The sequence below is a fragment of the Caloenas nicobarica genome, chromosome 1 (assembly GCF_036013445.1).
Source record: "Caloenas nicobarica isolate bCalNic1 chromosome 1, bCalNic1.hap1, whole genome shotgun sequence".
NCBI classification, from domain to species: Eukaryota; Metazoa; Chordata; class Aves; order Columbiformes; family Columbidae; genus Caloenas; species Caloenas nicobarica.
The window spans coordinates 191,422,863-191,438,737 of NC_088245.1; the positions used below are offsets into that span (position 1 = coordinate 191,422,863).

Here is a 15,875-nt window from a genome sequence, read left to right on the forward strand (position 1 = left end):
TTTGGTTTGGTGTTGGTTGGTTGTTTTTTTTTCCTCTGATATTTAGGAGACCATGATCTCCAACTCATAGAAGAATACCTATTAGCAATTTCTAACTTACATATTTGTATAATTTTAACTATAACATTTTCTAGTTACTGAGCGCTCCATTTTGCAAACATGCATTTCCGGAGCTACCTGAGCCTGTGGGGGTATTATTATAATATGGGAAATATAACATGGGAAATTAAAAAAAAAAAGCCACTGTGGAAAAAATGCTGCCTCATTCAGTGCAGGAATTAGATAATTCTTAATGTGAAGGTATCTAATAAAATAGAATATTTTGTTTCCCATGTTTTGTGTGCTGAATTGTCTTTGAATCTTCCTCCGAGATTCTAAATATTTTCAGGATTTTATGAACACTTATTCTTTTTTCATTTCTTGCTAGTGAGATCAATTACTAATTTAATTTAACATACGGAAAGTGGGCACTGTGAGATTAGGGTCAAGAAGAAACAACAGATCTGGGTGCAGAATTTGAACCGTATGGGACTTGGTTTTCAGTATATTCAATTATATGCACTTTCATATGTTCAAAGTTTGATTGCAATTGTTAATTCCCAGAAAATTGTGTCTCAGCTACCTGATTATGGTGTTGGTGGGGGAACCCAGAATAAATGTCTGCCTATGAGGAAAATATATGTCTTATTTAGAAAATAAGTCTTAGGAATAAGTTTTAGGAAAGCTAAGTCTTAATAAAGTTGACTGTTTCTGCGTGTAACCTCATAGACTTCTGCAGTGTGGACTAGGACAGCAAAAAGAGTCTTCTGATATTGTATTAGTACTCATAGGTATCTTTGCAAGCTTGGTGTCTGTAGCACCAGCAGACAAATCTCTACCACTCATGCTAGCAAAACGACTGTGTAGAAAAAGTAGAAAATTGACACCATTTGTATGGATCAGCACTAGAAGGGAATGAAATGCATCTTGCAAGTGGGTTTTCTGAGCGTGAAATGACAGCAGAGCAGTACTGGGACCCAGGAATCTTGAATTCATATCTACTTTTTGTGCAAAGTAAGGGTTTGTAAGTACAGGCACTTTTCTTCCTGCTCCCAGTCTTGACCCATATCTGTCCCAAAGGCTGATATCAGATGACATCTTACTGTCTTCATTGCCAGACTAAACAAGCCCAGCTGTTATTAACCTCTCTTTCTGGGTCGTTTGCCCTTAGCCATCCTGGTAGCCATCTGTTCAATCCTTTAATGGTTTTCAGCCTGTATTTTGGACTGGGAGGCCCTAAACTGGACACAGTATTTCAGAAGTGACTGTACAAGAGCCAGCTAGAGCGTGGATGATACCTTTCATTGATCTGCTGGCCACATTTTCTCTAATAAATCCCAACATGTAGTTTGCTCTTCTTTTGATGAGAGCACACCATTCACTCATCTCCAGCTTGATGTTCACTGTAATCCTCAGATCCTTTTCAGCAGGGCTGTTCAACCAGTCACTTTCCATCCTGTACTAATGCTCAGGTTTCTTTTTCACCAGTTACAAAACTTTGCTCTTTTCCTTGTTGAGCTTCATGATGTTTTGCTTAGCCCGCTGGTCAAGTTTCTTGGTGTCCTTATGGATAAGCCCTGCTGCTCAGTATGTCAGGCATTGCTACTAATTTGATGTCATCTGCAAGTTCTCTGCCTAATCATCTGCATTAATGATGAAGATACCAACAAAATTGGTCCCACTGTCATCCCTTGCTGTACTCTGCTTGTTACTGACTGTGAGATGATGTCAGAAGCCTTGAAAATTTCAAATTATGTTACTTTCATTACTCTGTCCTCATGCATATCAGAGAATGCATTCTGGTCAATAAAGAATTATTTCTCTGTTGCAAACCCCTCATTGACTCTTCCTGATTATCTTAATTTCCTTCACATGGTTGGAAATAGATTCCAACAAAATGCACTTCATTGTCTTTCCAGGAGCTGAGGTCAGGAGAGGTTGAGCAGCCTTTAGCTCTTGGGCCCTTGTCTTTACTTGCCTTAAATATGAGCATAACATTAGTGGTTTCCTGGTTGTTGGGGAGCTCCCGTCATCTCCTCAATTTGTTTCCTGCGTTCCCCTGACCTAGACAATCCCAGCCTCCTGAGGCTCATTGGAGTTCCTATCTCTTTACCCATCTATTTCCAGTTTTATATTTCAATACCTATTCAACTGTGGCTTTTGATCTGTGCTTACTTGCTCCACATCTGCTCCTCAGTTCTAAGCTGATTTCTCAGTTCCTCCTTCTCCTGCAGCTTTCCTCTCAGGTTCATCTGGTCCCTGTTTCAGCTGATGGCATTATCTCATTCCCAGCTTTATTGTCCCGGTTTCTTCCTTGCGCTTCGCTTTTTGCCATGTCCCTGTTTCCTAGCTCTGCTGACAGTACCAAGTTGCTTGTTCCAGTGTTTGTACCACTATGCTTCCCATGGCCTTCCTATTTTAGGCCAATTTTGTTCCTTCTTTTGCCATTCTTAAGATTGCGTTGGGAAAAATGTGTTCGTACAGTGCAGTATTGGTACTGAATCAGTTTCTTGCTACGGCAAGAATGCTTTGTTCAGGAATCGGCTTACTGCAGTGAGAATATTTGCATTTTCTGCTCCACTTTGTACAATAAGGAGTACTTTTCACTGTTCTTTGTGCACGTGACATTTTAAAGTCCTACAGCTTGGGCAGATCTACAGAAACTTTTTGCAGGAAAAACAAATGCGTGTACTTTGCTAGATTTCAATTCCTTGATCCAAAGCTTCTCAGAGGAAAGCCTGGAACAATAAAACATGATTAAAATGCTGTGTTTCTTCCTTGGTTTTGGAAGTGAGAGACCATTTAGTTAGAAATTTTCTAAAACAATTTGGCCAGACAGATACCCAGGAATGATATCTTTAGCCGAAGTAACAAAAGTCTGCTACAATTAGAAGTAGATGATAATGTGATCTTACAATGTGGAAAAAGTTACAAAAACCAGACTTGGATTGTTAGGGTATTTTGCTACAGAATTTGGCAGCAATTGCAATTTTCCATTCCTCCATAAATATCTGAACATGAATTTGAATCAAAAGGAGCTTAATGAGATTGAAAGAACAAATATTGGTGTCATTTAAGAAGTACATTTTGAATTAAATCCATTGTCAGGAGTATATAGACAGTCATCTTTATCTGGGGCCATTCTTCCTGAGAGTGCCATCTTCTGAGTGGAAGAGTTCATATTTGTAGCTGAATGTAGGAACAGTTGTGTGCTGTTGTTTCTATTACGTTTTTCTTTAAACATTGTTAGAAGTAATGCTTTTAAAGTAGCATTTACATAACTTAGTAATACTACAGATTTTAAAATTATACTTACTTACCTATTTTTTCCTCATCTGTGATATGTTAGGTATTTTAAATAGGTGAATTACTGGATTCTTAGAGATCATCTTTATTATAAACTCATCTCTCAAAGTAGGCTAACCAGGATGCAGGTTGGAGGTCCATTTTAGTTGCGAAGAAAAATTAAGGCAGGATTTGTGTGTGTGTTTGTGTGTGCTTTCTTTGCCTAAATGTGCTTTCTGTTGTTTCTGTTTCCTAGTTCATGAGCCTGGGATAAATTTTATTTCCAAATATGTGTTAGAAATATGTGAATTATTCCACATAATGTCAACAAGTATGTTTGTGTTTCAAATTTTGAAGTTCAAATACTATGAATTCTGGAAGAGCTAATTGTCAGGCTTTTAAAAATTGTTTTATGATTTAATTTCACATTTTAGAAACAGGCTATGATCATTGCTATAGTAATTTAAGCTTCAGCTCATAAACTGATTACTTTATGATAGCTTTTGTGTTGTGTATGGAGTAAGAGTACTGTTACTCTGGGCTCTTCGGTAGTCACTTTGCTTTCCCAAATTCTGTAGTTTTAGGATTATTCTTGCAAACATAGTTCACTTTATTAAATCTGTTATATCTGTTATATGGGTTCATAAATAAATTGTGATGTATTCTGAACTTCAGGGAACAATAAAATATTTCAAGAATGTTGATGGGTTTGCAAGATTCTCGACCCCTTGTCATTGTGTTTCTTTATTGCTACAGCTAATGATGTTTGAAAGATACAACGCAAGAATTTGAGTAAGTGAATTATTCTCCAGAACACTGAGGAAATTAAGTCAGTTCCTAGAAATAAAAATTGATGCCCCATAAATCCCATTAGTGTTGATTCATCAGTTCATATATATTCCTACAGAAACCTGATGGTCAGGCTCCTAGAAGCTGTAGGGGTGTGTCTGTCTGCTCAGCTAGCAGAAGAATCCCAGTTATTATTTACTATCTCTTTTATTAAAGCAGATGGTCCTTAACTGTAATATATATGTATACATTCACCACACAAAAAGTGAGTGTGGAAGATGGATCCAGTTTTTCTAGCACTTGGCAAATGTGGCATACTGTAAATAAGAAAATTGGGCCATCTTGAAATAATGACAAACTGACTTAATGAATATCAATTCCTGTTAAATATTTTAGATGAGAGGAATACTCTCTTGAGGTACTATTCTTTGAGGTGCTGGAGAGAGTGCAGAGAAAGGCAACGAGGCTGGTGAGGGGCCTGGAGCACGAGGCTGGTGAGGGGCAGCTGAGGGAACCAGAGCTGTTCAGCCTGGAGAAAAGGAGGCTGAGGGGAGACCTTATTGCTGTCTACAACTACCTGAAAGGAGGGTGTAGCATTGAGGGTGTTGGTCTCTTCTCCTAAGTAGCAAGTGATAGGATGAGAGGAAGTGGCCTCAAGTTGCGCCAGGGGAGGGTTAGATTAGATATTAGGAAAAAATCCTTCCTGGAAAGGGTTGTCAGGCATTGGAACAGGCTGCCCAGGGAAGTGTTGGAGTCGCCATCCCTGGAGGTGTTTAAAAGACGTTTAGACGAGGTTCTTAGGGACATGGTTTAGAGCTAGAGTTAGGTTATGGTTGGACTTGATGATCCTGAGGGTCTCTTCCAACTGAAATGATTCTATGAGTAGATACTAAAAAAACTGCTGTTGTGTATGATTTACCGGTGCTATTTATCTACGTGGAACAAAAAGAGGCTTTCAATCCTTCTATGCTCTCCTAAACCAGTGTAATACACATTGTATTAAAAGACATAGGCTCTAACAAACATAACTATTGAACAATGTCTATAAAATTGGCTGTAATTTTGCTGTATCATGCTCTGCTTTCTGATATAGTGTCACTATTTATCCTGAGGTAACCTTATTACTCTGGGAAAGGGGAAAAGAGCAAGAAGGAAAAAACAGCCTGAATGCTGTTTTGATCATGTTACTTGACTGTTGCATAATTAGTAGTTTCATCTGGTCCTCAGTAATCTGAATTTTGTTGTTACAGATCTTTGTATTTTAAAAGCAAAAATAACCAATAACATATTTGTGGGGCAATAAATGTGTAGGAATATAAGCTAATATGTAATACAGTGTCCCAGTCTTTAAACTATGATCCGTAACGGGTCTGTTCTCCGTGATGTGTAGCAAAACGTAGCAAATTCCTTGTGTAGGAATTAAGTAGCTCTCCCTGCAGATATATATATGTATATAGGAAAGACTGGTAACTTAGAACTAACACACATTTGTTCCCCTACCTTATTTGGGATTTGGCCAGTTCTTTTCTGGTCCTGCTGCCTCAGCAGTAGTGCATCCCACATACTGCTAGTGCAGGTTGGGTTTCGTAGCCTTTGGGTACATTGCCTGTTTCTGAGCCAGAATAGTTGCCTAAATTTCCACAGGACAGTGATATCTGAGTGTTGCAGTGGGCTATAAATGTTCTGTGGCTATAACTGGCTGTTTTCTATTTTCAAACTTGAATATACTATAGGAAACAAAAATGGTCAAGGAGGTTTTGTAATCACACTTATTCTGTAGATCAGACTTTAAACAGAATTGTATTGTTGTCTCAGTTTTTACAAGACTTTCCTTTAAATCCCCATTTCCAGGGACTTTCTGAAAATAAAGTTTACGTTTGGCAGAATGGGGGTTGCTCGTTTGGGTAGATTACTGTGGATTTGATTTGACATAGATTCTGATGTTACTGATCAACCAGCAGTTGATTATGCCCTGTAATATTGCTATTATCCATTTCTCTGACTCGCAGGTATTTGTTGGCATGCCTGGGCAATACATAGGATGGATTTTAACTGAATCCAAAAGTCAGCTTTATGATGCTTCTAGAAGGTTTGACTGTGGCATTTCATGACAACGCAAATACAGAATTCTAGGAAAGCTTAATGGATTTTTGTAGTATTCCTATATCACCCATTATAATAACTTTGTTAATTAATAAACATATTAGCAGTAATATAAAATGTTACAACACAGAGTGAAAAATAAGTATGTTAACAGAGAACATTTCAACTGTGTCCCTCTGAGTTCCCGTTTTTACCCTTGTTGCCTTCCCCACAGTATGTTCTTTGCTAAAGTATACTTAAAATTCTGGTAATCTTTAATGTTAGCTGTGCAAGAGGCAGAATGCAATGTAACTTTTTCTGACTTACTGGCTAGACTTTTACTTCATTTGTAAAATACCCTGTTTCCCTGAAAATAAGACAGGGTCTTATACAGCTTTTGCTCCAAAAGATGCTTACTTTTTTACATGTATAGCTGCCTGAACACTATTTAAATTGACATTTTTACAAACTGTAACTAGGGCTTATTTTTGGATTAGGGCTTATATTTCAAGCATCCTCAAAAATCCTGAAAAATCATGCTAGGGCTTATTTTTTGGGAAACAGAGTATTTAGGTTGCTTGGAAATGGCAGGCCTAAAAGACTGCGTAAATGTGAAAATTGCATTGCAGTCTTTTATCTTTTTTATCTTTCTGGAATCTAATTTGAATCTCTGCATTTTATCCATTTGTTTAGAAATTTGTTTGGCTTTTGTTTGTCTCTTTGTTTTCCCCCCATAAAAATTCATAGTATATTTGAGAGAATGTTCTGTCAGTTTTTGTTGAAATTGGTCTATATGTCCAGAAGTCATGACAGAATGGCATTGCCTTAGGAAACTAAGCTAAAACACTCTAATCAAACCAGTTAAGTGATTCAAGAAGGGATTGTTTTTCTCCTGATTTGAAGTAATACATGCAGGGATAGTAAAACACATGGCTTTCCTGTCATCCCGTTAGCACTAAAGTGTAAATGATAGGTAAAAACAACATAATTCCCTGATAGACACTGAGATATGAAAAAATCCTGCCTTAAATTTCTTGTCATCTATTAGACTGAAACTACAGTTCTACAAGACGTGATAACCCATGTAGCAGTTTACTGCTGCTCAACCGGGACGGGTCTCCATTGGAAGCCACTTTTAGTGTATCACCTTTTAGGGACTTTTCTTAAATAGGCTCAACTGCTAAAGCTTCAGAAAAGTAACCCAGAAAAGAAAAGGAAAAAAAAAAAGATAAAAGGATTGCTTTCTTTTGAGTATGAATGCCAGTAGCTTACTGATCCAGTGAGTGCCAGAGTTGATGAGAAAATAGGGACTAGAGCATGTCACCAGGACTGGGGGAGAAGACACAGAACTGGAGTAGAAAAGTGTAGGATCTTGAAGGAATATGGACACTCTTCTGTAATCCTGACTTCCATTAGCAGGACAATCGTGAAAGTTTATTGTGATCTTTTTACTTTTTCCTGAAAATAGGGAAATTGCTGTAAACATCAATAGTTTTCTTTTGCTGTTCACGTTTGACACACATTGTATGTACAAGCAACATGGGCAAAGGTCAGAAGAGGGCATGTTTAGAGTTTAAAGTGCTGAAAAATGATTTAAACATCCAGTTCATTTCTCAGCTGCATCCAGATTCTTCAGGATCAGATTGGTTTCTAAAGATAATTCCAAATAAGAATTGATATGGAGAATGTTAGTAAATACATTAAATTGCTATGAGATACTTAAAACTTTTTGCAATATAACCATAACTTAGATGGGTACAAACATCTCTTGGGGATGAAGGGGAAGAAACAACAAATACAGAAATAATAGAAAGTGGGGAATATATTGCTTTAATTCGGATGAGAATTATTGGTAATATACGAGTGTACTTTTGTAAACCTGTTTGAAGTTTGCAAGGAATTTAATAGGGCGTAGTTAAATTTTTTAGGTGTTTTTTCTATGTCGTTTTTTTCTATCTGAAAAATAGAATTTAAAATATTTGTGTATTTTCCTTTGTTTAACAGTATTCTGCTTGGTCAGAGTCATGATGGCGTTGTATACAGCACTGATGATTATTTTCGTCAACAAGATGGATATACGTATGATGCTGCTCAGCTTGGTGATGCCCACGAGTGGAACCAGAAGAGAGGTTTGAAGGCATAGGAAGAATCCTATTGAATTATGTTTATATTTAGAAAATAGAAGTATAGCATAACGTGGATGTGTTTTAATAGTCTATATAAAAAGGAGTATATATATTTTAGTATAGGGTATATAGAAGTAGATATTCAAAATATTCTTTATATTTCAATTAAGGTGTGTATATATATTAAATTTTGAAGTTATAGAAGGTTCAGAGTTAAAAAGAGAAAAATCTTTCTTCTTTGTGCTATGACCTGCTGATTTGTTGTATTTGATACTAGTATCTTGATGGCAGAATTGAATCTTTGTAATGCTGGCAGGAGCAGAGTATCCTGTTTTTTCCATTATCTTTCCTGATCTGAGATTCATCCAGTATTTATGGAAGAGTTTTTTGGTGGAAGATTTTAGTTAATTTGTGTAGATTAACAGCTTTAATAAGTCATCTTTCTTAATACCTAACAGTGTCCAAAGGTTGGATTTAATTGGTAAGGAAGTAGATACCTGGGGTAAGAAGTGTAGCAGGCAGCTTCTTGCTTTTTCTGTAGCAGTTTTCTGAGAATCTTGTGATCTGTCTGGTCAACTCCAAGGAGCTTCCTTCCTGTCTAGAGGACTTCTTTGCATCAAAAGATACAGAGGGCCAAGGAAAAAAATATATTCTCCCCATTGGGGAATGTTTCTGTATGAACAGTGAAGGAATTTTTTAGAGCAATCATTAGAATATCAATTAGAAGAGCACTTTTGAGGTTGGAGTGCAGCAAAAATAAATAGTTTCAATCGAGTTCCCAGTAGAAGCCTAAGAAACAGAAAAGTTGATAACGGGGTAGTTTATGGATGAGTGGGCTCAACGCTTCACAATTATAAGACCACCAAACTATTCTCACTTGATAACTGCTTCTGGCTGTTTCTGACTAGACCTTAAGATGTCTCTAGTTTTGTAACACTTAGTTACACAGTGTTTTTTATAATCAGAACAATAGATAATTTAGTTATTTAGAGATTTTGATGGCAAGAACAAGAACAGCTTTGCCTTGTTGTACAGAACACCCACACCGTGAAACATTTGCCCGAATAGCTTTGTGTTGAAGTTATACTCAGTTCTCACCTCCTGCTTTGACCAGGTAGAGCTGTCTGACTTGAAGTACTTCAGAAGCTCTTGGTTTCATTTGTATGTGGATACTTGAAATAGAAGAAATGAGAACTTGAGGGGAATGGTAGCTGGGATTCTTGTTTGATGAGTAGGTCTAGCTTAAAATTTCAAATAGATTTTATCAGCTGCATAAGTTATTTATATGTTTTCTAATACTCATATGACAACATATTTAGCTAGAGCTTTATAATACTCGTGTCACAATTATGGAGAAAGCAAAAATTTACTTTCTTCACAATGAGAAAATGATTCTGTTAAAATTATCCCCCCTCCTCATTTTGGGGGAGGGAGTGAATCTATGATATAGTAAGTATGAGAAAAAAAAAAAATTTATAAGTAAGACCAGTTAGGGAAAAAATGATTTATTTTAGAAAAACAGAATGCTAAACTCTCAAGTGTTTTATAAAGACATACCCTTGATACTAAAACACATACACATTTAATGTGAAGGTTGTAAAGTCAAGTGCACAAGTATTAGGAAATATTAGAATTAATTTGCCGCTGCAACTTTCATTGTGAAATCACTGTCACTCTTACAGGGTTTTAGGAGACACTTAGCAAAGCCACAAAATTGAACTTAAAGGGCCTATTTTAATTCATCCTTCCACTTCTACTGGAACTAACTTCTGTAGAAGCTGAATGTCATAATCATGCTCTCTAGATGTGCTCAAAAAAGCTGGTGGTTTTTTTCAGGGGCAAATCCTAGTAATGAGAGTTAGGAGTCCTGCAGGAATGCTGTGTAAGGGATTTAGAAGGATGCCTTATATCAAGATCAAAGTTAGGTTTAGGCATAAGATAGATGCTTAATTGATTTATCAAGACTAAAGCAGTCTTGGGCTTATGAAGAGATACCGTTTAAGGCATCAGGGTAATGTTAAAACGCTTTCTGTGCTGTGGAGCTGATGAATGATGAATCGCAGGTAGCCAACAGATTTGCATGTTTTGTCCCCTGAACTCCTCCAACCAGTCTCAGTTCTGCACTGCAGCCTTTAGGAAGCTTCTGGTGGGTAAGAAGCAGAATACTCGTGCTTTTTCATGCTGCTGCATAAGCGTCCTGCCAAACAAATTGCATCATGGCTGTGCTCTGTCTGCTAATTTGGATGTGCCTTCTTACCAGTTGTTTTGTAGAACTTGGAAGCAGCTTATTATTCCTGCAGCTTCTGCCCTCTTTTGGATTTGGTAGAAACTGGCCGTCCAGTTCAAACATTATTCAAGTGGAGGCGGCATGGTTGTGATTTTTTTTTTTTTTTTTTTCAGTGAGTCTTAGAAATATTTCGGATATGTAATGTCTTTCTGTGAAGATCACCTATTTATTAGCATTTTGTTGGAGAAGAACTGTACTACCTAAACACAGATCTCAGTTATGAATGCACCATGTGTTATGTGTCAGGGCTGGTAAATCTGGAACCAGGATATGGTTTCATGCCGGGATCTCTACTCAGCAGGCCACAGACTTTGAGCAGTTTTGTTGCATTACTTTGACTTCCACACTTCCTATTTACCCTTTTGCATCAAGTCACCATCACCTGTTTTTTATACCCTTCACTTCATTTTTCTTACCTTCTTGCTTCCACTTCTTTCCATTCCTGTCTCAGTGCTTTTTATTCCTTTTCTTAGAACAGTGTCTTTCAGTCAGACTAGATTAGTGCAAAAACATCTGGAACATTTTATTTACATTTACCATTTTGAGTTACATAGTTGTTTATTAACTTGCACTATTTTTCATTGCAGCAAAGCAGGCAATGGAGCAGGGAAAATCTCCAGTTATAATAGACAACACTAATACTCAAGCCTGGGAAATGAAGCCATATGTGGAAGCGGTAGGTTTTGTTGTGTGATTATGTCATCTGTTACAACTTTTCAAACTTACCTTCACATGTGATAAATTGGTCTGGTTTGTCCAGAAACATTTTCCTTACTCTCATTTCTAAAGAGAGACTGCTTTTTGATATGGTCAGTGATCGCTATCACGATAGTTCAGACCAATTTAATCTTCTTAGCCTGGAATGAAAGCTAAGACAGGTTGGGGGTAAGTGAAATCCAGCATGCTACCACTGCAGTGTTAACTACATCTGTTTATTTTACTGGTCTGTAAACATTTTGTTACATGGTATGTAATAATGATACTACATATCACACATTTTTCTTTGCTTGCTGCAGGCTCTAGAAAAGGGATATAAAGTGGAGTTCCATGAGCCAGATACTTGGTGGAAGTTTGATCCTGAAGAATTAGAAAAGTAAGGCTTATATTACAGAAATCATTGTACTTCTATTTAGAGAGAGACAGAAAGACAGATAAATATGCACACATAAGTATATATGTAGTACCTTCTTTTTTATTCAGTATTTTATTTTTTTAAATACTTAACTACTAGTATAAAATGTATTCTATTTAAATAGGCATTTTGAGATATACCTTTAAATGGAAGTGTTATGGATGAACAAACAGATAAATAAATAGAGGTCCTGTATTGTTGGCCTAAAAAGTTGATATTAAAATTTTGTCGAACGTGAGTAGAAAAATGATTGACCCCTGTACGAATCTGCCACTATATGCATAATGATTCTGAGAAATTTGTTGCTACAGAATGCTGATGGTACAAAATAGGTAGAAGACAGGTAAATGAATTGTGCATTTTGCAAGAAGTGCATCAATATGAGTGATTTGGCTTTCGAGTAGAGGCCTATTGTCTGGAAACTTTATTTTTTCGGAGTTTAGGGAAGGTACTGATGTGAAGTTTCATTTTGTTTTTCAGTTGCTTGGGGAGAAGGCTCCATTTTTTTTTTTTTTTTTTTTCTTCTTAGCTGTGTGTTTGGGAAATAGATAATGATAGAGATGTTCTTGTAGTTTTGGGATTCCTGTTATTAATTTCAAGCTCAACATTTCATGTAATACCTGGGCAAATACTATGCTAATAATAAATTTGGGTAATTTTATTAGTTGTCTGGAGTCATACATTCTAATTCCCTCCTAAACAGCATCACTTAAGACTCTCTGTTTCTGGTAGCTGGAAGGAAAAATACACAACCTCTTACTGTAATTAGCAAAAGACCTTTCTTATATTTTTGGATACATGCTCCTCATTTTTTCTTTTTAGTGTTGCTGTCTAGATTGTTAGTAACTTTTATCAAGTGATATATGATGTTGATATTCTAGAAGTCAGGTTCATTTCTAGATACTATTTTTATAGGGTTGCTTCTGCTACCTCTTATTGTGTTAGAGAAATCTGTGAAAAAGCTCTCTGCGTCAACACCTCAACTATTCTTTGTGTCAAGCACATGACCAGTGTTTTAGTGTGGATTAAGTGTCAGTGTCTTTCCCTTCCAGTGTGCCTATGAGGTACAAAATATCTTTGGAATTATGAGTTATTTTGCTTTTAGTTTATTTTTTTTTTAATTTTGTGCACACAACTTTTCATGGAAACATCTTGACTCCACAGACATGTGGTAGTGCTTAAGACTTCTTGAATAGCATTTAAACTTTTATATAAAGGATTTTGTACTTTGATATCATTTTTAGGAAATTTGAAAACTGCAGGTGAGAGAACAAACAAGTGGCAAAATCACTAGTAAAAGAGAGAATTTATTTAATTATTTTATTTTTTAAGTGTTTAACTGATGTTGGATGAAAAGTTACCCTCTGTCATGTTTGTATGCTTTCTGAGTAGCTGGTAAGTTGGGAACTAGAACTTTTTTAAAAAACCTGTACATTTGATTCAAGCTCTTGGGGAATAACAGGTATCCTGTGCATAATCTGTATTTTGGGACAGATGTTTTAATTTTTAAAAAGTTACCTGGTGTGGAACTTCACACAGCAGTGAAATGCAAGCATGTTCAATATCCTTTTTTCTTCAGTGTGACCATAAAACTGCAATTTAGTATTGAATTTATTAAACTTCTGCTGATTCTTTTCAGTAGTCATGTCTATGCAGGATTCCTTTTTCAGTTATTGGTATATAAGATTCTTCCAGTGTAGAAGCATTTAACAGTGACAGAGCTTTGCTTTTGTCAATAGATTCTGTGTTCCTTCAAGCAAAACAGCTTCCAAAGCATAACCTACCATCTACTAGGAGCTTTTGCTGGTACATCTGTATTGTTTAAGGATAGATGGCTTTATGCTCTTTCAGCATAGCCAAGCTGCCAAAGGATTAGTGAAGACATGCCTGAAGAGGACATCCCAGTGTTAAATGACACTATACAGTAGATTCGTGTCCTTGTTTGAATTAATTTCTATGCTTGATTCAATTTTGCTGTTGGTGATTTTATTATCCTGTCTTGTGTTTTAAGGAAAAGTACTTGCTTATTTATGAAGTGATTATTCACAAGTCCATTCAACTGTGGATGAGTGTGTTATGCCCAGAGCACTTCAGCTGTAATCTTTTTCTGGGAGTACTAAGATACTGAAAATATTGAGTAACTGTGCACTTCCACCATTTGCCATGAAAGGACTTAGGCTTCCTCTTCTCAGTATTTTTTTTCTGTCATGACTCACATGCTTTATAGAGTCCCCCATATTTCTAAGGTATCGGCTTTTTTCTCTACCGTTAACCTTGTTCATATTCATGAATAAAATCAAAACTGTTAGGACTTGTTAACCGGTAAGTTCAACATGTTGCTGCTCCTGGACTTCTCTAGCACAATCTAGAGAATGTATTTAAACAATGAGCTGCTTGTGATGATTACTCTAGCTTCTGATGTCTCAGGGAAGAGTGTTTATGAGAGAAATACTTCACATAAGCCATTTTACTTCCCAGAAAGAAAGCTGATAAAGTACACCTTGAGGAACCAGCGTAATTCAGAATACTTCGGAGATGACCAGTTCTTCTTCCATTCTGAATGTGAAACTATTGTGCTACCTGCTTTGAACTCTCATCAACTTGATATGTACTTCTTTATTACAATAATATGCACGAACTAGAGGGAGGGGTTCAGAAATCAGTCTTTAAAAATATTTCTGTATGGAGTATCCTCTTTCCAATATAGCCTGTTTGTTCCCAGTATTGATTTATCCTCTATGGAAGTGAGCAGGTTGGTAAGGAGGCCTGTGCCTCTTCTGTCCCTGGCAGACAGCACAAAGATGCAGGCATATATTCCCTGTTGGTGTGACTTTGAAATAATTCAGCTTGGACAAGGTTTCTTGATGATAAGAATATATTGGGTTATGATAAAAGCTTGTTTACACTATCAAAACATTTTGTTTATGTTTTATGTCTGTTCTTTTAGATTCAGTTCTGTTACAGTGCTGGCAATTCTGACATTCTGTTTGTGCATAACCCTCATGGTTTTCTTTTAGGCAGAGACTGAAATTATGTGCTAACATGGATTTTAATATCCTGTTCCATAGATACCAAGGAGATAAATACATTCTAATGTAATGTCTAGTGTCTCAGGTTATTAATAGGCCAGGTTCTCACAGAAAGTAGCTGTTCACTAAACACTGCAAGAATAGGATAATACTTTTGGCCTCTTTTCCCTTATACGTGTTTCAGTGCATTTCTAAGTTTACAGGAAGTATCAGTGAGAGCTGGTAGATAAAGGTACCATGAGCATGCTGTTAATGGTTCAAAACTAAAATGGCTCCTTATTTTATATAGAGATTTATTGATGAGAAAATATTCTGTCATTAAGTCTTGAAACCATGTAGTTTCATTTTTATGCTAGTTTGAACATTGCTTTCATAAGTAGTAGCTTATAATCTTATACATCCCTTTACTCATTAGCTAGTATACCATGCAAAATCTGATGAATAAATAGAAAGCAAAGTCCTACTGGGTTATATAGGCACATGGTCCTGGTGAATAACATCACATTTCTGTATGAAGAATGACTTTTCTATTAACAATTCACCACTGCGTATATTAAATAAAATAAACCTTAAGCTGAATACTGAGAGAATGAGGATACAGTGTGATAAAAGTGAAGTCTCAAATGTGAAAAGCAAGAAAAAAAATTAAATTAAAGGCTGTAAACATATAAATATACCAGACAATTTACCTGAATTTTTATTTTTGTAGGAGGAATAAGCATGGGGTCACTCGTGAGAAGATTGCTCAGATGTTGGAACGATATGAATATCAAATATCCATACCCGTTGTCATGAATTCAGTGGTACCTCCTCACAAAAACACTCAAAGGACACCTCTGCAGCGAAGACATAGGTGGGGAGACAATACAGACTCATGGAATTCTTTCAGTATTTCCAGTAGCCGATAACACAGTTGCAGTCAGTTCATAAAAATCTGTTACTTGCCCTTGAAAAACACATCATCACTCCAATAAAGTAGTGGATCTTCCGTGTTTTAAATAGCCCTATTTCAAGACCATTTTCTTTTGGAGGTTGTTCCTTTAACGGACTTGCATGTAAAGAAAATTGTACATTAAATGTTTTTTAAAACTATATTTATTACAGCT

The 15,875-nt window shown here is 36.4% G+C and overlaps 1 protein-coding gene across 1 annotated transcript in view; it reads left to right on the forward strand.

The window, feature by feature from the left end:
- Positions 1 to 15,875, forward strand: part of LOC135989664 (uncharacterized) — a 44,932-nt gene that overhangs the window by 5,148 nt on the left and 23,909 nt on the right. The window contains exons 3-6 of the mRNA XM_065636664.1: positions 8,200 to 8,324; positions 11,196 to 11,284; positions 11,625 to 11,701; positions 15,479 to 15,622. Coding sequence (XP_065492736.1) covers positions 8,200 to 8,324; positions 11,196 to 11,284; positions 11,625 to 11,701; positions 15,479 to 15,622 — 435 coding nt within the window. The remainder of the gene's footprint in view (positions 1 to 8,199; positions 8,325 to 11,195; positions 11,285 to 11,624; positions 11,702 to 15,478; positions 15,623 to 15,875) is intronic.